This window comes from Eubalaena glacialis, chromosome 3 (genome assembly GCF_028564815.1).
Source record: "Eubalaena glacialis isolate mEubGla1 chromosome 3, mEubGla1.1.hap2.+ XY, whole genome shotgun sequence".
NCBI lineage: Eukaryota > Metazoa > Chordata > Mammalia > Artiodactyla > Balaenidae > Eubalaena > Eubalaena glacialis.
The window spans coordinates 170494555-170517755 of NC_083718.1; the positions used below are offsets into that span (position 1 = coordinate 170494555).

At 50.0% G+C, this 23201-nt stretch overlaps 1 protein-coding gene, 1 long non-coding RNA gene and 1 other non-coding gene across 4 annotated transcripts in view; 2 read left to right on the forward strand and 1 right to left on the reverse strand.

The window, feature by feature from the left end:
• NKAIN1 (sodium/potassium transporting ATPase interacting 1) overlaps positions 1-9601 on the forward strand; it is a 41389-nt gene extending 31788 nt beyond the window's left edge. Inside the window, exons 2-7 of the mRNA XM_061186880.1 lie at positions 4955-5092; positions 6512-6592; positions 7637-7834; positions 8185-8245; positions 9274-9355; positions 9512-9601. Of these exons, the coding sequence (XP_061042863.1) occupies positions 4955-5092; positions 6512-6592; positions 7637-7834; positions 8185-8245; positions 9274-9355; positions 9512-9521 (570 nt within the window). The 3' untranslated portion in view covers positions 9522-9601. The remainder of the gene's footprint in view (positions 1-4954; positions 5093-6511; positions 6593-7636; positions 7835-8184; positions 8246-9273; positions 9356-9511) is intronic.
• Positions 4032-9403, reverse strand: LOC133088793 (uncharacterized). 2 transcript variants are annotated; one of them, XR_009700547.1, is made up of 3 exons: positions 9226-9403; positions 7338-7522; positions 4032-4231 (listed from the first exon to the last, which is right to left on the reverse strand). It is a non-coding gene; the product is annotated as an uncharacterized LOC133088793 (long non-coding RNA). The 2 variants fall into 2 exon arrangements; XR_009700546.1 differs by lacking the exon at positions 4032-4231 and adding an exon at positions 6165-6201.
• On the forward strand, positions 7426-7497 carry TRNAK-UUU (transfer RNA lysine (anticodon UUU)). The gene has a single exon. It is a non-coding gene; the product is annotated as a tRNA-Lys (tRNA).
• Positions 9602-23201: the final 13600 nt, after the last annotated feature.

The following is a 23201-nucleotide window of genomic DNA, read 5'->3' on the forward strand; positions in this document are numbered from 1 at the left end:
GTGCTTTAGAAAAAGCACTCGGTAGGTTGGTAGGCAGCCTCCTTCTGCCAGGAGATCAGGCGGGAGGCTACAGCAGTTGCCCACAGAAGCTTCTGTGCTGGCCCACTTAGGAGAGAGACCCAAGAAGCCAGCCTCACCTGACTTGTAGGCTGACCAGGAAAAAATATCCCTGAAATCACTTTTTAAAAAAAATAATTAATTAATTAATTTGGCTGCGTTGGGTCTTTGTTGCTGTGTGTGGGCTTTCTCTAGTTGCGGCGAGCAGGGGCTACTCTTTGTTGCGGTGCACTGGCTTCTCATTGCGGTGGCTTGTCTTGTTGGGGAGCACGGGCTCTAGGCTCGCGGGCTTCAGTAGTTGTGGCTCGCGGGCTCTAGAGCACAGGCTCAGTAGTTGTGGAGCACAGGCTTAGTTGCTCTGCGGCGTGTGGAATCTTCCCGGACCAGGGCTCGAACCCGTGTCCCCTGCATTGGCAGGCGGATTCTTAACCACTGCACCACCAGGGAAGCCCCCCGAAGTCACTTTTTCCCTCTCAATGCACGTGCGCTTGAACTTTTTGCAAAGGAGTAGGTTGCTATTGTCTCCACACAAGTCCTCCCATCAAAGTAAAAAAGACACTCCAGGCACTTCCCTGGTGGTCCAGTGGTTAAGACTCCGCACTTCCAGTGCAAGGGGCACAGGTTCGATCCCGGTCGGGGAAGTAAGATCCCACATGCAGAGCAGTGCGGCCAAAAGGAAGAAGAAAAAAAGAGACACTCCAAGGCCAGTTATGATTTACAACCACTGCAGCCCTGAGATTATTGTTTCTAAGCCATGGCAACCAGATGGGGAAGATATTCCTCCTATTTTTTGTTCTTATCTTTATTTGTTAATTACCTGCATGTCACGGCTGCAGAAGCAGGAGTTCTGGAATATTTGACTTGGTTTTTGAATAAAAGATAACAACTTTAGAATTGGGGTTATTTATAAGACACTGAATCTCAATTAAACTATTTATTTATTTACATCGATTTCTGCACTCACCATTGGAGGGAGAGGCAGCATCGTTCAGGCCTGGGTTATCCCGCTGATCACAGTGGTTTTTTTTTTTTTTTTTTTTTTTTTTTTTTTTTTTTAACATCTTTATTGAAGTATAATTGCTTCACAATGGTGTGCCAGCTTCTGCTCTACAACAAAGTGAATCAGCTACACATATACATATGTTGCCATATCTCTTCCCTCCCGCATCTCCCTCCCTCCCACCCTCCCTATCCCACCCCTCCAGGCGGTCACAAAGCACCGAGCTGATCTCCCTGTGCTATGCGGCTGCTTCCCACTAGTTATCCATTCCACATTTGGTAGTGTATATATGTCCATGACACTCTCTCACCCTGTCACATCTCACCCCTCCCCCTCCCCATATCCTCAAGTCCATTCTCTAGTAGGTCTGTGTCTTTATTCCCATCTTGCCACTAGGTTCTTCATGACCTCTTTTTTTTTTTTTTCCCTTAGATTCCATATATATGTGTTAGCATACTGTATTTGTTTTTCTCTTTCACAGTGGTTTTTAACTGTCCAATTTTCCATCCGTCTCCCCTCCTAGGCTCTGAGTTCCCAAAGGGCAGGGACTGCAACGTATTCATTTCAGCATCCCAGCGCCAGCACAGGGCCTGACACAGACTAAACGTTCTGTGAATAAATAAATGATGTACCCTGGATGGATGAGGGCATGTCAGATGTCAGATGGATGAGTAAATGGATGTGGATGGCGTTTTGATGAATGAGTGGGCAGTTGTTGGATGGGAGGCTGGAGGGAGGCTGGAAGGATGGCTCAGAGTGACAAGAAGAGCCAGTGTTCCATATTCAGTGGAAAGAGAGATCCCTTTGGGCCAGTCAGGAGGTCTTTCTAGGAATGGAGAAAATTGTGCTATGTTTTGAAAACCAAGGAGGACTTGGATATAAGGAAAGGGAAATGATGGTGGATCCTCAACTGTTATTTCAGCTGCTTGGGGGCAGGAACTGGCTGGGAATAAAGAATTGAGCCAGATCCTAGCAGCCTTCAAAGCCCAACTAAGAAGCTTTGACTGTTAGGTCTCCTACTAATTAACCACCATATGTTAAGTCTAATTATTAGTTTATGTGATGTCTCCATATCCTCACAACAACTTCTCAGGGGAGGGATTATCTTCCCCATTTATAGTTAAAGAAATAGGCTCAGAGAGGGAAAGTAAGTAAGACTTGCCCTAAGTCACACAGCAGAACTGCAGTTTGAACTTGAGTTTTAGCGACTCCAGTGCTGCTCTATCAATGAGGTCCCTGAGAACACAGGGGTTTTGAGCTAGGGCCAGAGTGGGGGTAGGGGTGATGTCAGGTTTAGGTAGTTGTATCCAGGCAGGGTATCTCCCCAACTACACTATGAGCCTGGGCAACTCTGTCTCACCCTCCTTGCCAGGACCCTGTGCCAGCTGAGTCGAGAGCATCCAGCTGGACCCCAAACCACCAGGACTCCCTAAGGCCTAGCAGAGTCAGGGTAGAAAGGAGAAGAGAAGTGGGGCAGGAGCTTTTGGGAGGGGAAGCAGCCTGGGGAGTTTCTCCCCCAAGGTTGGCAGGCCACTGGATTCAAAACCAGAAGGGCCCTTAGAGGTCATTTAGTCTGGCAGCCTCTATGTAAGAGGATCTCAAGACCCACAGAGAAGGTAGCCTGCCCAAGTAAGCCAGGAATCAGTGTCAGACTCTCAACCAGAAACCACATGTCTTAACTCCCGAGCCAGTGCCAACTGGGAAAGGTGGTGTGTTGGTGCCAAGGTGGGACAGGAGGCAGAGAAAGGCAGAATGGCTGTCTGGCTCTGCCACCAACCTGCTGTGTGACCTTGGGCAAGTCACTTCCCCTCTCTGAGCCTCATGGTTTCTTTCTTCTGAGTTAATGATCTCAGCAGTGCCTTTCTGCCAAGAAGTATCCAGTGAGAGATGAACTTGGAAAGCTCTTTACAATCTGCAGAGCTCTGGGAGGGGAGTCACCAGCAAGAGGCAGGCTGGTGGCAGGTGGGTGGGTGCCAGGGTTGGGCCTGCAGCTTCCTGGGTCTCTGCCCAAGCTTTGCCATCTGTGTGGTACCATCAGCTCCATCTCCTCTTGCCTCCCTGCCAGGAAAAAGGCTTCTGGGATCTTCTTACTTTATCAGGATCTTCTTTCTCCCTCCCTAGGCAGACCCTCTTCTCTCTCCTTCTATGTAGTCAGGACTCTTGGGTGCAAGTGACAGAATCAGAAGTACAAGGAGGGAGAATTTGTTTAGGCATGGCTAGATCCTCAGACCTAAAACGATGTCTCCCAGACACTCCCCTTGCTTGTTCACTCTTCCTCCCTCACTCTCTTTCCTTTAGCTTTGGCTTCCTCCTCAAGCAGGCTGTCCCCAAGTGGTGGCAAAGACAGCCACCAACAGCTCTCAGCTGACACTACACCCATCCAGGTATCTTGGCAGATGGCATCTCTGTCCTGATGCACCAGCAAATATCCAGGGTAACTCTCAGGAGCAGAGCGCAGGCTAAGTGCCCATCCCTGAACAGATCACTGTGTGTTGCTTGTTTGGTTAGACTTGGGTCACTAGCCCACCGCAGAGATTAGAAGTGGGCTCAGCCCCACCCAAGCCACATGGACTGAGGGTCTGGGAGGCAGTTTCCAAAACGAAGAGATAAGTTCTGTCAACAGAAGAAAGAATATGGGACAGTCAGTAACAATTGGTATCCTTGGTACATTTGTTCCTAAATGTATCAGCTGAAAGGTTGAACCAGGGGCTTCTGGAAAGGGAGTGTTGATTGAGTCCTATATCAGTTACCTTTTGCTGCATAACAAATCCCTCCAAAATGTAGTGGTTTAAAAGAGCCATTTTAGGGAATTCCCCGGTGGTCCAGTGGTTAGGACTCAGCACTTTCACTGCCATGGGCCTGGGTTCGATCCGTGGTCAGGGAACTAAGATCCTGAAAGCCATGTGGCGCAGCCAAAAATTGAAGAAAAATAATAATAAAAAATAAAACAACCATTTTATTTAGCTAACGATTCTGTGGGTCAGCTGGGAGATTTTTTGGTCTGGCGACCTGTCTTTGGTCAGTTGGTGGGTTGGCTAGCATCTGAATGATCTAGGATGACCTCACTCGTGTGTGTTGACGGTTGACTGGCTGTCAGCTGGGGTGCCTTGGTTCTTTTCCCTGTGGCCTCTCTTCCTCCAGCAGGTCGGCTTGAGCTCTTTCACAAGGTGTTCTCTGTGTTACAAGTATAACAAGTGGGCAAGCTCCAATGCACTGGCGTTTTTCAAGCCTTCACTTGCTTCCTCTTTGCTAAAGTCCCCTTGAACAAAGCAAGTCACATGACCAAGCACAAAATTAGTGTGGGAGGGCACTGCTAAAGAGCATGGAAGTAGGAAGAGAAAGAATTTGAGGCCAATTGTGCAACGTACTACAGCTCCCTCAGGGACAGGGAGTGAAAAAAATCCCTTTTTTCTGTAGCCCATGGATCCCATGGGCCAGGGCAACCTCCAGATAGGGGTCCTTGGAAGAACGTGACCGAGCCCCCGGGTTTCCCCGGGGTCTCCAGGGCCCTGGCTCAGCCCTAGGCCAGGGCTAGGGGGAGGCAGTCTGGATCCTGACTACATGGGCAGAGACCCGCCCCCCAGGGAAAGTATAGGTGCCAATGGGGAGGCTTCTTGGCAGGGAGGAAGGCGTTCTGAACCCTGGCTCCCATCTCCCTTTAGCCCACCCCAAAGTGATGAACGGGGCTCTGTCCCGCTCATCCTCACAGACCTGTCCTCACCTCCCAGCATCCCTTTGGTACTGCGGGGCTGGGATGGCTCTGAGACTTGTGTATAATCAGGTCATGGTTCCTCATCACCATGGTAACTGGTGTCACCTGCTCCACAGGGTTGAAAAGGAGTACCTGTCCTCCTTTTTTAGGTGGTGACTGTGGCCTCAGCCTGCTCTTTCCCACAGGTGGCTGCGTTGGAGCGGCAGATCTTTGACTTCCTGGGCTACCAGTGGGCTCCTATCCTAGCCAACTTCCTGCACATCATGGCAGTTATCCTGGGCATCTTCGGTACCGTGCAGTACCGTTCCCGGTACCTCATTCTGGTATGGCTCACTTAGCCTCTACCCAAGCCAACCCCCTCTTCTCATCCCCATCCGTTCCCACCTCGTTCTCCAGCCAAAGCTGCTCTCCACCCTGGGCACCTAGACCCCTGCCTCTGTCTTGGCTCCAGCCCAGCTGGTGATGTGGATGTCCAAATCCCAATGCTTCTTTGCTCAGTGGAGACAAAATTAGTATTTTTCCTAAAGAATTTTCTACAGAAAATTCCAAATATTAACAAGGTATATCACTTAGTGAGTGCCTACCATATGCCAGGCACGTGCTAAGAGTTTCACCTGCTTTACTTATCTTTACGACAGCCCTGCGAAGTATCTCTTATCTCCATTTTCCAGATGAGGAAATGAGGCTCAGAAAGGTGACAAGGCTTCCTAAAGTCACACAGCTAATAAGTGGCGGGGTTAGAGCATCCTGTCCAGAGCGAAGGCTCCTGCCGCATCACCACGCTGCCCTAGTAAGCCCGTGCGAGGGATGGACCTTTGTCTTGTTTGGTTTCTCAAGTTGCTTCAGGAAGGCTTGGCTTCTGTCCCTTGATGTTCATCAAGAATGTGATCTAGAGTGGCTAGTGTGGCCTTGAGGCCAATGCCTCCTGTGCCCCAATTCCAGGAGTGCATTATGTCCCTGGCTCCCCCCTCCTACTTCCTCTTTCCAAGCTCTGGTCCTTGATTATCAAACTCCTGTTTTCACCTAGTCTCATCCTTGTCCCTTGCTCTTGCTCAGTGACTCATTTATACACCTCTCTTGAGGGAAAAGGCTTTTCGGTAGATTTACTACATAAATGCTTGACACCCAAAGTAACAATGCCATGTAATGTCATGCCACCCCCAGAGCCCACTCGCGCTCATTCTAGGGCTTCTCCACACCTCCCACAGGCTCAGTTCCAGAAGCCAGGTGAACAGGGCCCTTCCAAAGCTCTCCCTCACCTGAGATAAGAGGACCCTTCTCTCCAGTTCTCAGGAAAGCCCCAGGCACCACTGTAAACGGCACTGTCTGCCAGACGGCTGCCACTGGCTTAGGCATAGGATTTGGGTGGAAATATCCAGCTCCTCTCTAGTTCTTTGCCATGGGTAGGATGCCATCTGGTGTCTGTGGTTCTCTGCAGAGTGGATAGGATTAGCTACCAGAGGACTTAGGTTTGCATGCCAGCCCTACCTCTTCCTAGCTGTGTGATCTTGGAAACTGTAAACCTCTCTGAGCCTTAACTTGGTTATCTTTAAAGAGAAAGACAGTGCCTTCCCTGCAAGGCTCTCGTAAGGACTGGATGGATGTAAAATGATCTGTAAACTATATTGCTCTCTGAGTGAGGCATTGTCATAGTTTCCCCTGCAAAGGTCTCCTCAGTCCATTGACCTGCCCCATCCCCACTCCTCCAGGCCCCACCCTGATCCCACCTCTGCTTTCCCCAGTATGCAGCCTGGCTGGTGCTTTGGGTTGGCTGGAATGCGTTTATCATCTGCTTCTACTTGGAGGTTGGACAGCTGTCCCAGGTAAGCCTCAGGCCTGGCAGTGCCAGAGGGCAGAGCCTGACCTTTCCCATCCCCTGCCCCAAGGGCCCCTGTGGTGTGGTTCTCAGGGGCATCACCTCTTGAAGAGACCGCCCTCTACACATTAGAGTAATCTGTGCTCCCCATCCCCCATCCCTACGTTTTCATTTCTGGCATCCTCCGTACTTCTTAAAAACAAATGATGGGGAATTCCCTCACAGTGCAGAGGGTGGCTTACCCTCTCTGAGCTTCAGTTTCCTCATCTAGTAAGTATAGTTAATAGAAACCCAAATTTCATGTGGTTGCTGAGGGGATGAAAGGAGATCGAACATCTCAGTGCTTGGCACCAAGTCAGCATGCAGTGAATATTTGTTAATGGACTGCCTGAGTGAATGGATTGAGGAAAACATAGATGCACACATGGGTAAGAACTTCTGATGTAGGCCAGCCCCTTCTCCATTTCAAAAGGGGAGACCAAGGTCTAAAGAGGAGAGGTTTGCCCAGGGTCACACACAGGGAGCAGTGGAGAGGCTGAATGGGCTGTGAAGGGGTCTGTATTGAGGATTTCACCAACAGCTGGATAATTGGACCCGGTCACCATTAATGTCCCTTCCAGCCCTGAAATTCTGAGACTCCTGTGGGTTTGAACCAGCCCCTTCCATCTGTGATAGAGGAGTGAGGCCTGCATGGTCATCAAACGCCACCTACTGGCCAAATGTAGACTTGCAGATACAGACTTCCTCCCTACCTTTCACAAATCCAGCCAGGAAAGGAAGCTGTTACAACAACCCAGGTGTGAAGCAGACCTTACTTATATAAAGTCTTCTGGAGGGAATTCCCTGGCGGTCCAGTGGTTAGGACTCGGCACTTTTACTGCCGGGGCCCGGGTTCGATCCCTGGTCAGGGAACTAGGATCCCACAAGAAGTGTGGTGCTGCCAAAAAAAAAAAAAAAAAAGTCTCCTGGAGCCTGGGGAGGATTTCCGGCTCCCCCCCCCCACCCCCCGCCTCCGGCCCAAGCTCAGTATCCTAGGCCCCTCTGCCCCTAGGACCGGGACTTCATCATGACCTTCAACACATCCCTGCACCGCTCCTGGTGGATGGAGAACGGGCCAGGCTGCCTGGTGACACCTGTCCTGAACTCCCGCCTGGCCCTGGAGGACCACCATGTCATCTCGGTCACCGGCTGCCTGCTTGACTATCCCTACATTGAAGCACTCAGCAGTGCCCTGCAGATCTTCCTGGCTGTGAGTTCTCCTGTCCCCCTGCCTGTCCCAGCCCTGCCCTAGGCACTTTACACACACAGTTACATAATCCTCTTTCCTCTTAACAAGCCAGTAAGGTATTGCCCAGGTCCAACTGGGGAAACTGAGGCTCAAGGAGGTAAAATAATGGTCCAAAATCACACTCCCAGAACGGAGAATAGAACCAGGTATATTAAGTTTAAGGCGCAGTCATTTGACTTGAAGTTGTTATGGGTTTGCCTTCCTCTTAGCACACATGGCCCCCCCCAGCGGGGGTGGGCAGGGCCAGGCAGGGGTGAAGGAAGAGCTTCCCTCTCCTCCCTCCCTCCCTGACGCGCTGTGTCCTCCCCCAGCTGTTCGGCTTCGTGTTCGCCTGCTACGTGAGCAAAGTATTCCTGGAGGAGGAGGACAGCTGTGAGTGCGGGAATTGGGGAAACCTGGCCGCGTGCCACCCCACGCAGTCAGCACCCTGGACAGGGGCCAGAGCAGGAGGGAGCCCTGGGTCATTTAAGGCAGCGGTCCCCAACCTTTTTGGCACCAGGGACCGGTTTCGTGGAAGACAAGTTTTCCATGGATGGGGGGGTGGAGGGGTGCTTTCGGGATGATTCAAGTGCATTGATTTATTATGGTCTCTGTGCAGTCAAACCTCTCTGCTAATGATAATCTGTATTTGCAGCCGCTCCCCAGCACTAGCATCACGGCCTCAGCTCCACCTCAGATCATCAGGCATTAGATTCTCATAAGGAGCGCGCAACCTAGATCCCTCACATGTGCAGTTCACAGTAGGGTTCTTGCTCCTATGAGAATCTAATGCCGTTGCTGATCTGACATGAGGTGGAGCTCAGGTGGTAATGTGAGCAATGGGGAGCAGCTGTAAATACAGATGAAGCTTCGCTCGCTTGCCTGCCGCTTACCTGCTGTGCGGCCCAGTTCCTAACACCAGTACCAGTCTGTGGCCTGGGGGTTGGGGACCCCTGATTTAAGGGGCCCTTCTGGGGGCTGGGGAAGAAGAGGCAGCAGGGTGAGTGGGGATCTGCATAGCCAGCCCATTCTGGGCTGAGGCCCAGATGTCCAGGTGCCCAATCCAAGGCTCCAGCACTGCCCCCCTACCTGCCCCTCTTAGGTCCCTTCCTGCCGCTCTGAGGGGCTCCACAGCCCCACTCCTGTGAAGCACCGCCCATTCCCAGTTTGTCCCACTCCCACCCCCAACAGGTCTTGCCTCCCCCCAGCCTTCTCCCTTAAAGGGCCGCCCTCCCCATCCACCCCCCAGCTCTCTATCCTCTTGGGCCTTGGCCCATCCATCAGGACACTGCAGCAAAGCCCAACCCCTAAGGCCCTGTACAGCGTCTGGCCTCAGATTCCTCCCTTTCAGGACCCAGCCTCCCATAACTTACCCCCGTCACAGGCCCATCTCTAACCACGTGCCATCTGCCCTTCCACAGTTGATTTCATCGGCGGTTTTGACTCCTATGGATACCAGGCGCCCCAGAAGACGTCGCATTTACAACTGCAGCCTCTGTACACGTGGGTCATGGCGCGGAGCAGGGTGGGGTGGAGGGACCCGGGTGCGGGCCGTTAGTCTAGGAGAAAGAAGGGGAGGGAGGAGCGGAGAGGGCAGCCGGATCTCTCCGCCTCCCTACTTAGGGGTCCACTTCCCTAACCTGCCTTTGTTTCCTGCAGGGCGGGGTAGTAGCTTCTGCCCCACGACCACCCCCGCGGCTAGACTGACCGCCGCAGCCGCGAGCTCCGGCCAAGATGGCAGGCGTGCCCCCTGGCGGCTCGCTGACCGGACTGCAGCCTGGGTCGGCTTGATATGGGTCCGAAGCGGACTTGGACTTGGCGCTTAGCAGCCTGGACTTAAGGGGTGGGGCGGGGGAGGGGCGGGGGAGGGGGTTCTCGGGGTTTGTATTTTTTTATCTCCACCTTGGCGTGTCCTGGAACCTCCCGCCCTTCTCCAGCCTCTCCCTTTCACCCTTCTTCACCCAGCATCCTGTCCCCTGTCCAGAGAGAAAGGACAGGACAGACAGACTCACCCCCATCTCACCACATTCATTCACCAGCCCTGGGGAAAGTTACCCTGAACTAGAAGCAGGAGTTCTGGGTTCTAATCACAGCTCCATCACTAGCTCTCTGTGTGACATCTGGCAAAGCCGTTGCCCTCTCTGGGCCTCAGTTTCCCACCTCAAATAATTAAAATAATCCCTTTGTAAATGGAGCTCTTTCTAGCCTTTTCATTTGACTCTCAATTCCCTGGACTATACTGGGATTTTACGTAATCCCCATTTTGCAGATATGGAAACTGAGGCCCAGAGATGTAAAGCAATTTGCTTGAGGCCACACAGCTGGGCTTTCGGTGGCAGCAGGCCTTGAACACAGTATATGATCTGTAGTTTCAGACTCCAAAACCCATTTCCAAGCCCCCTTCCAGCTTGGACACTCTAGAACCCACGTGATATACACCACACTCACATACCACCGCCACCACTTGCCAACTCCTCTCTTAAAGCAATATATTCGTTCTCTTGTTGGGAACAGGATGGACGGATCCCAGAGCCCTGAATTCAGCCTGACCCACAGGGAAGCCTTCTTAGACTCGGCCTCTGTCCACCCTTGGCAAAGCTTTCAATCTCTCTCTAGCAAAGGGGGGACACGACTCAGTCGCCCCACCCCCTTCCACATCCCTGAGCCTGCTGCACCCATGATCCCCCACCCCTTCAGCAACTCTGCCAACCCCTGATGGCTCCATCCACCTCACCAGTTGGAAGACCTGTGGTTCCAGAGTGGAAAAGGGCTCATCTGTGCTGCCTGGTCAACAGTGTTCAAAGATCACCAGTGTTCATGATCACGCCGGTGTCCAGAAGCAACCTCTAACAAATCCAGAAGTTGTTCTGAAGAGGCAGAATGGGGGTGTGGGTCATAGTGGGGGGTCTGGAGGGCCAGCACCTTTCCTTAAGAGCAAGTAGAGATGAGGGCTCATTCTCCTCACCTCCCTCCACAGACCCCTCTGAGGACCCTGCGTCCTGTGCGCTGGCTGGTGAATCTGAGGGCAGGAGGATCAGGCCTCAGCTTCCAGTTTGTGACATAGGAGTGGTCCTGGCTTAGGAAGGAGGGTGGGAGGCATGGGGGAACCAGATGGAAATACAGACGGTTGCACACCTGAGCCCATCCATGGTGACCATTCCTTGCTCTCCACCCTCTGATCTAGCATTCCCTCTCATCTAAGGCCAAAATATCCTGAACTTGGACCCCACCCCACCATCCCATCTGCAGGTCTGTGCCAAAGAGCCAAACCCAGGAGTCCCTCTGGTCACTACAGGGCCCAAGGTCCCAAATGGTGAGCCTGGTTAGCTATGGGTACAGCTCAGGAGGGCCAGTTCCCTTCAGGCCTGGCTGCTGCTCTGCTCCTGGACCAAGTCCTGCCTCCAGCCCTCTCTTCTCAGAGCCACCCCAGCCAGCTGTCATCTCACCCCCGACCCCCAACCCCCTTTCTACTCAACGACTTGAGCCACTGGTGCTTTGAAGCCTTTTGTTTTTATAAGATGGTTTTTTCAAGGAGACTGAGTTTTCTTCTCACTGGGACCTTGCAAGGCAGGGAGTGTTGCCCTGGTTTCTGTGCAGGTGGGTTGATTAAAGATGGTGTTTTCCGACTTCCCTGGTGGCGCAGTGTTTAAGAATCCGCCTGCCAATGCAGGGGACACGGGTTCAAGCCCTGGTCCGGGAAGATCCCACGTGCCACGGAGCAACTAAGCCCGTGTGCCGCAACTACTGATCCTGCACTCTAGAGCCCGTGAGCCACAACTACGGAGCCCGCGTGCCACAACTACTGCAGCCCTCGTGCCTAGAGCCTGTGCTCTGCAACAAAGAGAAGCCACCACAATGAGAAGCCCATGCACCGCAACAAAGAGTAGCCCTCGCTTGCCGCAACTAGAGAAAGCCTGCGCGCAGCAACGAAGACCCAACACAGCCAAAAAATAAATTAATTAATTAATTAAATTTAAAAAAAAGATGGTGTTTTCTTCTGTATCTTCCTGTCCTCCTGCCCTGTGAGTCGGCAGGGTCTTCTAAGGGAGAAGTCTTTCCATGGAGGGTGGGCAGAGGTTGGGAATCTATGTCATTGTCATTATCAGACATTCCTGGGGCACTGGCCTGTCCCTCTGGCTGGCTGTGTAGCTTTGGGCAAGTCACACTCCCTCTCTTTCCTCATCCATAAAATGCAGAGAGGGGATTAAATCAGTGGGTTCCCAAACCTGGCTTTGCAATCCCTTGGAGAGCTTTCTATTTTTCTGATTAAGTGCATTTTAAGGTTATGCTTTCAAATATCCTTTGCATCCTGGCTCTGCCCTCTTCCTAAAAATTCAGTTCCTGACTTGGAATAAGCTGGCAGACAGTGCTTTAGACACAGATTCCTGCATCCCAACTGGGACATCCTGGCTCCTTTTCTGACCGTACAAGAAGAATCAGTATTTTGAATTTAAAATTTTTACTTTTGTGTGTGAATAGGTAATAAGTATATGTGGTACAGGATTCAGAAAGTTCCAGGGGGCTATGTACTCTTCTTATTTTTCATATCTTTCTGAAGATAGTCAAAAATTTTTTAATTATATAAATTATTTTTTTCCTTTTTCACACAAATGGTAACATATTTTAATCACTCTTCAACTCCCTGCTTCTTGCACCTAACTCTGAATCTTGGAAATCTTCTTTCAATAACACATGTGGGGCTGCCTCCCATTCTTCCACAATGATTTGGTAGAATTGAGATTTTTTAAGATCCCCAGGTGACCTTGATGCAGTTAGGGGCCAAGAACCAGAGGTTCTACATAAGGATGCCCAGGTCCACTATTCAAACCTCTGTGGACCATTCCTGGTCGTGGAGTCAGAGGGAAATAAGGAGTTTATGGTCTAGTGGGGAGCCCACGGGGTGAGCAGGCAGAAGTTGATGCTGATAGCGGGTGGTCGATGCTGAGGACAGTTTAGCGTGAAAGGTGGTTGTTAATAGGAGCTCGGGAGAGAGGTGATCTGAACATCCTGGATGGACCAACAGCATGAGCAGAGGTGTGGAGGGAGGAAAACCCGTAGTGTCTGGGGTAAAAATGCCCAGAGACGAACTAGCTGGAGGGAGCCTCGGTGGGGAATGTTATTAGTTTTCTATCGCTGTCATAAGTTATCACAACTTTAGTCTCTTAAAGCAGTATACATTTGTTATCTTACAGTTTAGTAGAAGTCCAACATGGGTCTCACTGGGGTAAAATCAAGATGTCTGGAGGGTTGCATTTCTTTCTGGAGTCTCTAGGGGAGAATCCATTTCCTTTTCTAGCTTCTAGAGGCTACGTGCATTTCTTGGCTCGTGGCCCCCTTCCTCCATCTTCAAAGTCAGCAACATCACAGCCCTCTGACCTTTTTTTTTTTCCCCTGGCCGCGCAGCATGTGGGATCCTAGTTCCCTGACCAGGGATCGAACCCGCGCCCCCTTGCAGTGGAAGCGTGGAGTCTTAACCATTGGACCACTAGGGAAGTCCCAATCTCTGACCCTTTTTGCATCATCACATCTCTCTAACCACAGCCAGGAAAGGTTCTCCACTTATAAGGATTCGTGTCATTGGATTGGGCCCACTTGAATAATCCAGGATAATTTCTTCCTCTCAAAGTCCTTAATTCCATCTGCAAAGTCCCTTTTGCCATGTAACGCATTCACAGGTTCTAGGAATTAGAATGTGAACCTCTTTGTGGGGCCATTATTCTGCCTTCCTAGGGAAGGAGTTGTATCCAGAAGCCCTGAATGTCAAACCAGAGTGCATCGGCCTGGTGTGATGGCAGGGGGAACTATTGAAGGATTTTGAGCAGAAGCTACTCAATTACAACTGTCCTGTAGAGAGAACTGGCAGGGCTGGAAGGGTGGGTTGGAGGAAGGAAGCAGGAAACAGTGTTTTGTCTGGAAGAGGCCTAGGGTTTCTTACTTCCCTGTGTAAATGTGTGTTCTTGGGGGTATGTGTGTAAACTTGGGAGGTAAAGATCAGCATGAACTTCAGGAGTCAGACATCCCTGGGTCCCCGTTCATCACTCTGGAACCAGTCAAGCTGGCCTTCCCACAAAGCCCCGTGCAGCTCCTGCCATCCTGGGGCCATCTTCCGGCAAACTCTGCACATTCAAATAATCCAGGTAGGACATACCTTCCAATAACTGCTGGGTCATAACGGTGCCCAAGCCATTCTTTTTTTTTTTTGATGTGGACCATTTTTAAAGTCTTTATTGAATTTGTTACAATATTGGTCTGTTATATGTTTTTGTTTTTTGGCCCCGAGGCATGTGGGATCTTAGCTCCTGACTAGGGATCGAACCCACACCCCCTGCATTGGAAGGCGAAGTCTTAACCACTGGACCGCCAGGGAAGTCCCCCCAAGCCATTCTTTGAAGCACTAGAATACAAATTCCCCAAGGTGCATTTGACAAGCATAAGAGCCTCCTGGGATTTGTAGACAGACTAGTGTTTGCTTGAATGCGTTGGAATTGGGTCTTGCTGTTTCTACACAGACTAGGCATGAGGGAGGGCCTGACACCAAGACCTTATTGCCTTATAAGATTCAGTTCTCCACAGGCATGGCCCTGGACAGGGTTTCTCAAACTTGCAGAGCATAAGCATCCCTTAAAAATCCAAATTCCTGAGCCTGATCTGAACCACACTGAACCCAACATCTGGGCAGTGGAAGGAACTTGTGTTTTTCACTAGTGCCCCAGGTGATCCAGGTTTGGGAAATCCTAGACCCAGGTAAAGAGGCATTCAAACATTTTTGACACTTCCCCTCCTCCAGCGTCATGGAAGGCCTACCAAATTATGCCTGCCAGCTCCCTCATATCAGAACTCGACTCTAAGACTCTCTCCTCCAAGTTTAATTGCATTCGTTAATAATTGTTACAGTCTTAAATTTTTAAAAAATGGGTTAATAATTTCAAAGTCTAGGATCAACTCTTGAACTTAAACATTGACAACTTTACCACTTGGTTAGTTTGAGCAAAGGCTGGTCTGAGTTTGCCTGCCACCACCTGTGCTGGGGACCACACCCCACCCTGAGCCTTACTTCCAGGGATTCAGCGATTCAACCAGACTGATCAGGCCCAGGCCGACTGGGGCTGCAGAGAGAGCCCTGTGCTGGGCATCCAATACTGAAATACTCCAAAACTGAAGCTGAGTTCTTCCTCTGCCCCCTTCTCATCCTGGGACCTGGGGCCACTCCTCCCACCTCCGGTCTTGGTGACTTCATCAGTGAAATGAGAGGGCTGGACTTTGCAGAATATTCCTGGGCTTCTTGACTGCTGACATTCTGGAACAGGGCTTCTCCATCCTAACTGTACTTGGGATATCTTTTTAAAATACAGATTTCTGGGGCTTCCCTGGTGGCGCAGTGGTTGGGAGTCTGCCTGCCAATGCAGGGGACACGGGTTCGAGCCCTGGTCTGGGAGGATCCCACATGCCGTGGAGCAACTATGCCCGTGAGCCACAACTGCTGAGCCTGCGCGTCTGGAGCCTGTGCTCCACAACAGGAGAGGCCGCGATAGTGAGAGGCCCGCGCATCGCGATGAAGAGTGGCCCCTGCTTGCCGCAACTAGAGAAAGCCCTCGCGCAGAAACGAAGGCCCAACACAGCCAAAAATAAATAATAAATAAAAATTAAAAAAAAAAAACATTAAAATTATAAAATACAGATTTCTGGGCTCCACTCATGTACCAGATTCTAATTCATTGGACCCAAAGCATCTGAATTCATCCTTCAAATATTTATTAAGAACTTACTATATGCCATGCACTGAGGATACAGCAGTGAACAAAACAGAATGTAATCCCTGCTCTAGTGGGGGATATCTATGGGAGGAGACATACATAGGTAAACAAGTAAAATATATGGTGTGTCAGATAAGTGTCATGGAGCAAAAGAGGGCAGGGAAGGGAACGCAGGATAGGGATTGATTCTGGTTTTAAATTGGACATCAAGTTAGTCAGGAAGGTCTCACTGAGAAAAAGTTTTGATAAAATACCTGAAGAAGAAGACAAAGGGAACAGCAAGTGCAAAGGCTCTGAGTCGGAGCCTGAATACTAGAGGGAAGCAAGGAGCCCAGGGTGGTTCAAAGCAAGCAAACGGGAGAGTGGTAGGAGATGAAGTCAGAGAGATAAAGGGGTGGGGGGAGTGTCAGATGCTGTATTGGCTTGAAGAACACCATAAGGGCTTCAGTTTTTAATCTGAGATGGGAAACCACAGAGCTGGGAAGAATCCCTTTGGTTACTGTGTGGAGAACACACTGTAAGGGGTCAAGGGCTGAAACACAGAGACCAGGTCAGATACTATCAAGATAATCCAGGTGTGGGATGGTGGTGCTCGGTCAGAGTGGCAGCAGAGGAGGCGGTGAGACATGGCTGGATTCCAATACATTTTGAGTGTAGGGCCAAGGAGATTTGCTGGGGGATTGGCTGTGGGATGTGAATGAAAGAGCAGAGTCACACAGGACCCCAAGGTTTTCAGCCTGAGTGAGTTGCCCTTGTGATGGGATGACATCAGGAGGAGAAAGTTTGGGGACAGACTCCCGTGTTCTGGTTTTGGACACCTAAAGTTTGAGATGCCTGTTAGACATTCAAGTGGAGATGTCAAGGAGGCAGTTGGGTATAAAAGAGGAGAGTTCTGGGCTGAAGATAGGGAGTTTGGAAGCATTGATGTTGAGATGGTGTTTCAAGTCATGACAATAGATAAAATCACCAAGAGAGTGAATGTAGACAGGGAAGAGGGTTGAAGACAGTCCTGGGAGCTGGAGAACATTAGGAGGAACCAGTAGAGAAGGCTGAGGTAGGCAAACCAGGGAGCTGATACGAACTAGCATTTTGAGTTCACTCAGTTTACCGATTTCACTCTCTGTCAAGAAATATTTACTGAGCACCTCTTATATTCCAGGCACTGTTCCAGACACCAAAGCTACAGCAATGAACAAGGCAGACAACGCTTTAGCTTTCTCTCTTACAACTTAGCTTCTAGGCAGAATTGACATATATTTTCTTGTTTAGTCTTCCTAACAATCCTAAGACGTTCCATTACCACCATCTTATAGATGGAGTCACTAAAGCTGGGAGAGATTAAGTCACCTATTCAAAGTTACACAGCTAGTAAGTGGCAGAATCAGCATTTAAATCCAGCCACTCTGACCCCTGACTCATTATCTAACCACTGAACACATACTGCCTCATGGGGAATTCCAGTGCCCAGGCAGGGCTGAGAACCACTGCTCTAGGATACTCTTAGCTTTCTACTGTTGTATAGCAAATTACCCCAGAACTTAGCAGCTTAAGTCAACAAACACTGTCTTAAAGTTCATGGGTCAGAAATTCGGGAGCAGCTTAGCTGGGTGGTGCTGACCAGGGTCTCTCATGAACTTGCAGTTTAGAGTTAGGTCAGGGCTGCAGATGTGTGAAGGCTTGGCTGGGCTGGAGGGTCTACCTCCAAGATTGCATAATCACGTGGCTGTTGATAGAAGGCTTCACTTCCCTTTCACATGGAGGAAGTGAGCCACATAAAAAGTGGATCCAGAGCAAGTGATCTGAGAGAAAGAGAGAGCAAGGAGGCTAGGAAGACCTAGTCTCAGAAGTCACACACCATCACTGCCACCACACTCTGTTGGTTGGAAGTGACTCACTAAGTCCAATCCACATGAATGAGTAAGCAATTAGTCTTCACCTTTTGAGGGAAAGATTGTCAAAGAATTTGTAGACATACTTTAAAAGCCCTACAGCGACTCTGATTGTTGTTATAATACGCTTACATTATTGGGTTGGCCAAAAAGTTCATTTGGGTTTTTCCATAACATCTTATGGGAAAACCCAAACGAATTTTTGGCCGACCCAATATTTTTAAGAAACCAAACAGGTGCATAGAAGAAATGGACTGTCGGTCTCCTTTCCTCCACTCTTCCCTGTGACCTTCTGGATTCAAAAATTCAAAACTTTGAGCAGTAGGGAAGAGGGGATCTGATCTGTTCATTGGTGGAGAGTGCATGGTGCCTGGGACATGGTAGACACTTGATAAATATTTATGGAAGACACCTGCTGGAGGACCGCCTATAATCAGACATATGGGTTCATTCCATGGGTTTATGAACCCATGGGTTCATAAACTGCCTCCACATGTCTGTTCTGGTGCTAAGGTGCAAAGATAGATCTGACCTAGTCCCTGTCCCCAGAGGGAGCCCTCAGACTGGAGAGGGGGGAAATTTAATACAAAAAACAAAAAACAAAATAGATGCTATAAGTGGCAGTATGATCCGGGGATGCAGTGGAGAATCATGGTGGAAGCACAGAAGAAGAGGGCAATCAAGGGAGGCTTCATAGAAGAGGTGGCACTTTGAACTGAGACTTGAAGAATGAGGCGGAGTGTGTTTGGAAGACTTGTGTGGAGAGAAATGGCATTTCAGGCCAAAAGAACAGCTTGTTCAAAGACGTAGAGGTGTGAGAGAACCTAGCATGTTTGAGGAGTTTCAGAGTTAGAAGGAACCTTGGTATTATTTAGCGGAAACCCCAGTGCTGCTTGCCTCTCCTCATAATAGTAATCGCCAACATTCTCAGATGACTGCCACCTGCCGGGCACTGTGCTAAGCACTGTGGACGGATTGTCTGATTTGAACCTCACCACAACCCTATAAGGTGCCTATTATGATTATCTGCAGTTCATAAATGAGGAAACCGAGACTCAGAGAGGTAAAGTACCATGGCCAGGGCTGCACAGTGAGTAAGTTGCAGAGCTGGGACTTGAATCAGGATCTTTCTGACATACAAGCCTGTGTTTTTAACCTCTGTATTGCACTACATCTGCATTGTTCAGTGGTCTCGTAGCCTCAACTTGCACACTTGGAGTGACGGGAAGCTCACCATCTCTCCAGTCAGGACAAAGAGGCCGTGGAGGTCTTTCATTCCAGTCCTGAAATGCTAGGAATCACCAGCCTAATTGAAGCAAGGGCTTAATAGAAAGACAGGCACCGGCTTCCCTGGTGGCGCAGTGGTTAAGAATCCACCTGCCAACTCAGGGGACACGGGTTCGAGTCCTGGTCCAGGAAGATCCCACATGCTGCGGAGCAACTAAGCCCGTGCGCCACAACAACTGAGCCTGCGCTCTAGAGCCCGCGAGCCACAACTACTGAGCTCGCATGCCACAACTACTGAAGCCTGCGCACCTAGAGCCTGTGCTCTGCAACAAGAGAAGCCACCTCAATGAGAAGCCCATGCACCACAACGAAGAGTAGCCCCCGCTCACCACAACTAGAGAAAGCCCACGTGCAGCAACAAAGACCCAACGCAGCCAAAAATAAATAAATTAAATTAATTAATTAAAAAAAAAAAAAGAAAGAAAGACAGGCACTACCTTGTGTGTCAAGGCAGCAAGCATTTACTGATTATCAATCCAATTCCATTTACCCAAAGAGCTCTGGTTCGAGGCAGCATGATCAGCACCTATTAGGGGAGGTGATGGCTGCAGGGGCTACAAGGAGGGGCAACCTCTCTCGGGGGACTCAGGGAGGGCCTCCTGGAGTGACCCAGAGGGAAGGGCATGGATTTCTCTAGATCAGAGTTTCTCCAACTCAGCGTTATTCCAATCTGGGGCCATATAATTCCTTGCTGTGGGAAGCTGTCCCGTACGCTGGAGGATGGCTAGCGGCACCCCTGTGCTCTGCCCACAAGATGTAACCCCACCCTCAGTAGTGACAACCAAAAGTGTCTCCGGACACTGCCAAATATCCCTGAGGGGCAATATTGCCCCTGGTGGAGAATTACCTCTCTAGACAGAGGAAATAAAGTGAGTTAAGTCATCAAGGAGGGGTGAGTGAGACTTTGGGTAAAACACTTAACTTGAGCCTCCTTTTTCTCATCTGTAAAATGGCACAATATTTGAAAGGGTTATTGTGATAACTAATGAGAATACCTGTAAAGCACTTGACACATAGACGGCCCCCAATAAATGTTAGTTCCTTTCCATTGTAAGACAAAAATGACAACCCCTGACCCCAGTCTCGTCAAACCACGGGCTGCTTCTGAGACTGTGATCCTTAGGCTCCAAACTAGGGCCTCGGTGTCTCTGCCCACACAATGGCACTAGGGTGAAGAGAGGAATGAAGCTAGATCAATGGCTCCCAACTTTTTAAATTACCATCCTCATCCTGGTCCCATTTTTAAAAAGAGAGCATTGATTAATAATTTATTTCCCAATTGCCCAAGGCAGCTGTCCCAGCTCTGTGGGGCAGGACTCACCACATGACTTCCTGGAGAGTCGGTGATCCCAGCCCAGAACAGATTCCCCTGTTGGCTTGACAACCTCTTCCCACATCAATATGGAATGGTTCTCTGGATTCAGAAATACCCCGAGAGCACAAGGACCCCATTCTGTCACCAGAGGCTCCCGAATAGCAGATTAAGAATCACAAATCAGTTGGTGATTACATGAGAGCAGGGACTCCCAAGCCCCCAGCACCAACACCAAGTCCTGCAGCTACTGTGCCAGGCACGGGGCTTGGGGTTTCACTTGCGCCGCTGCCTCATTCAGTGATATCGTGGCCATTTCATAGATAAGCACACTGATAAGAATTGCATTAAATTGGTAGATTGCTTTGGGTACTATGGCCATTTTAACAACATTAATTCTACCAGTTTAAGAACATGGGATATCTTTCCTTTTCTTTGAATCATTGTCAGTTTCCTTTATCAATGTCCTACAGTTCTCAGCATATAAGTCTTTCACCTCCTTGGTCAGGTTTATCCTGAAGTGTTTTTGTTTTTTAATGTGATTTTTAAAGGGATTTTTTTTTTACTTTCCCTTTTTGATATTTCATTTTTATTGTAAAGAAATGCAACAATTTTTTGTATGTTAATCTTGTATCCTGTTACCTTGCTGAACTCATTTATCAGTTCTAGTAGTTTCTGTGTGGAGTCTTTAGGGTTTTCTATATATAGTATCATGTCATGTCACCTGCCAAGGACACTGACTTCCAAACTCTCTCACTCTCCAAGTGAACACACCCTCTATGCATTTCTGTCCACATTCTTGGCCTCCTGCTCTTGTGTCTAGGGAGGGTCCTCAGTGTGACTGGTGGGGTTTGTGAGGGTGGTGGGGACTAAAGGCCTGAGGCCCAACAGGGTAGGATGCTACTGACAGGAGGAAAATAATCAATGTTAAATACTCACCGAGTCCTTTCAACGTTCCAGACTTAACGTTAACTCCCTTAATCCTCACAGAGACCCTGTGAAGCAGCTGCTGTAATTCCCATTTTATGGATGAGGAAACTGAGGCATAGAGAAATTAAGATTTCACAGGTGGTGAAGGGGGAAGACGCCTGTTTGTTGAGTGCCTGGCTGGGCACTCTTCATAAATGATATCGTTCATCCTCCCCACCATCTCCAGCAGAGGTATAGCCCCTGCTTTACCCTTGCTGTCTCTTGCTTGTTTTCACAATCTTAATCTTGCTCTCGCATTATCTCCCTCTGCCACCTTCCATAAGAAAACTGGGGAGCACGGCTGTCACCGCGACATCTGCTGGCTGGCACTGCATCTGTGCTGCCTCCAGACATCTGGACTGGGAGGGGACCACCTCGCCCACCCTTGAGTCCATGTCCTCCTGAATGCCTGGTCATCCTGTGGCCTAGCCAGCGTCCTCCTTCTCCCTCTCCTTTCTTGTTCTCAGCTTCAGAAAGATCATGGGCCCTGGAGTTTGACCAGGGTTTGTGTCCTGGCTCTGGCACTTACTAACTGGGTAATCTTGGCCAAGTCTTATCATTTCTCAGGAGCTCATTGTGTCACTTGTAAAATTCCTCACTGGGCAGAGTTCTCTGAGGATCACAGGTGGTACTGAATGTAAAATATGAAGTGTGAGTTCCCTTCCCTTGGTCTCCAGGCACAGAAGGTGTCCTCTCTGCTTGCCTGGAGGGAGTGTGATGCAGTAGGATTCCACTCCAGTCTGTGCCCTCCGGATCCCTGCCCTTCCCTGGCATCTCCCCTCTTCCTGAAAGATAACATCTCATGAATTACCATGGATGGGGACAGGGAGGTTTCAGGGCCCCAAGGAGAAGGTAGATGGGGAGCTGGGGTCAATGGGACCCCATTGGGAGAAGGTCAATGGGGAGATGGGAGGAGTCACGGTGACATAGAGCACTGGGAGTGACCAGGAAGGTGAGTTCTTGTCTCAGTTTAATGGGTCACTTTAGACAAGTCAGCTGCTGTTCTGAGCCTCAAGATTCCCATCTGTAAAATGACCCTAATAATTTATATCTTCAGGCCCTATAGGGTAAAGGCTTTGGAAATTGTAAAAGCTGTACACAGGGAAAGAACTCATTATATTTTGGAGTGGCCTGAGGCCTCCTTGCCAGACCACACTCTGGAGCAATCTGGTGGGACCTGAGTCTCAGCTCTGACCCCCAGTGGGGCTCACAGAGGCCTCCTCCATCTGCCAGACGCAGCCTTCCCCCATCTGCCTCTGCAGCCCCAGTCTGCCCTCCTGGGACGGCAATGGGCAAAGGACCCATCTCACTGTCACAGGCCTTGGCCCTGAGAACCAGGCACCATCTCCTTCTGCCTTCTCTCCACCCCATAATCTGCTCACCTCCCTGCAGCCTTTGTCCAGAGGCCCCAGGAAGTGTCTCTGAGCCTTCACTGTGATAAGCACTCCCATTGTCCAGAAGTGAAAACAGAGCCCCTGGAAGGGAAAGGAACTGTTCCAGGTCTGGGGACCATCATGTCTCCCCACTCCATGCCTGCAAGGACTGGCCGGGGGTCTGGACGTCACGGGCACGCTGCTGCTGGGGCCGCACCTTAGGTGTCCAGCCTGGTCCTGTCGGTGCTCAGTAGGTGTTTGTTGAGTAAGTAAGAGAATGAATGAATGACTAAACGAATGTGTGAAAGGACAGCAGGGTGGCTAGTATGGTTATTCCCTTTTACAAATGAGGAAACTGAGGCTTGGTGAGGCAAAGGGCCCATTCCCTCGCCAGGCCACGCAGCCGTGACCGGACTCCTGGTCTCTGACTCTAAACCCCTTGTTCTCCTCCGGGTAGAGATTCTGCCTCTTTGCCTGGGTCCTGCAGCATTTCCTGCTCTCCGAGGGCTTGGTAAGAACAACTGACCTAATTCCCTGGGTTTTAGGGTACCTGGACTCCCCCACATTCCCTACCTTCTTCTCCATGGGAAAAATATAAAAGACCTCATCCTAGCAGCCCCTCCTCTGGGGTGAATGCACGGGTCAGCCCCACTGGGATCTGCGGTCACCACGACCACCACCATGAGGTCTTCAAGGCCCTCTGACCCCTCTGATGTGGCCAGGCCACAGTTCCGGAGCTGGAGCTTTGGAACAGGCAGCACAGGC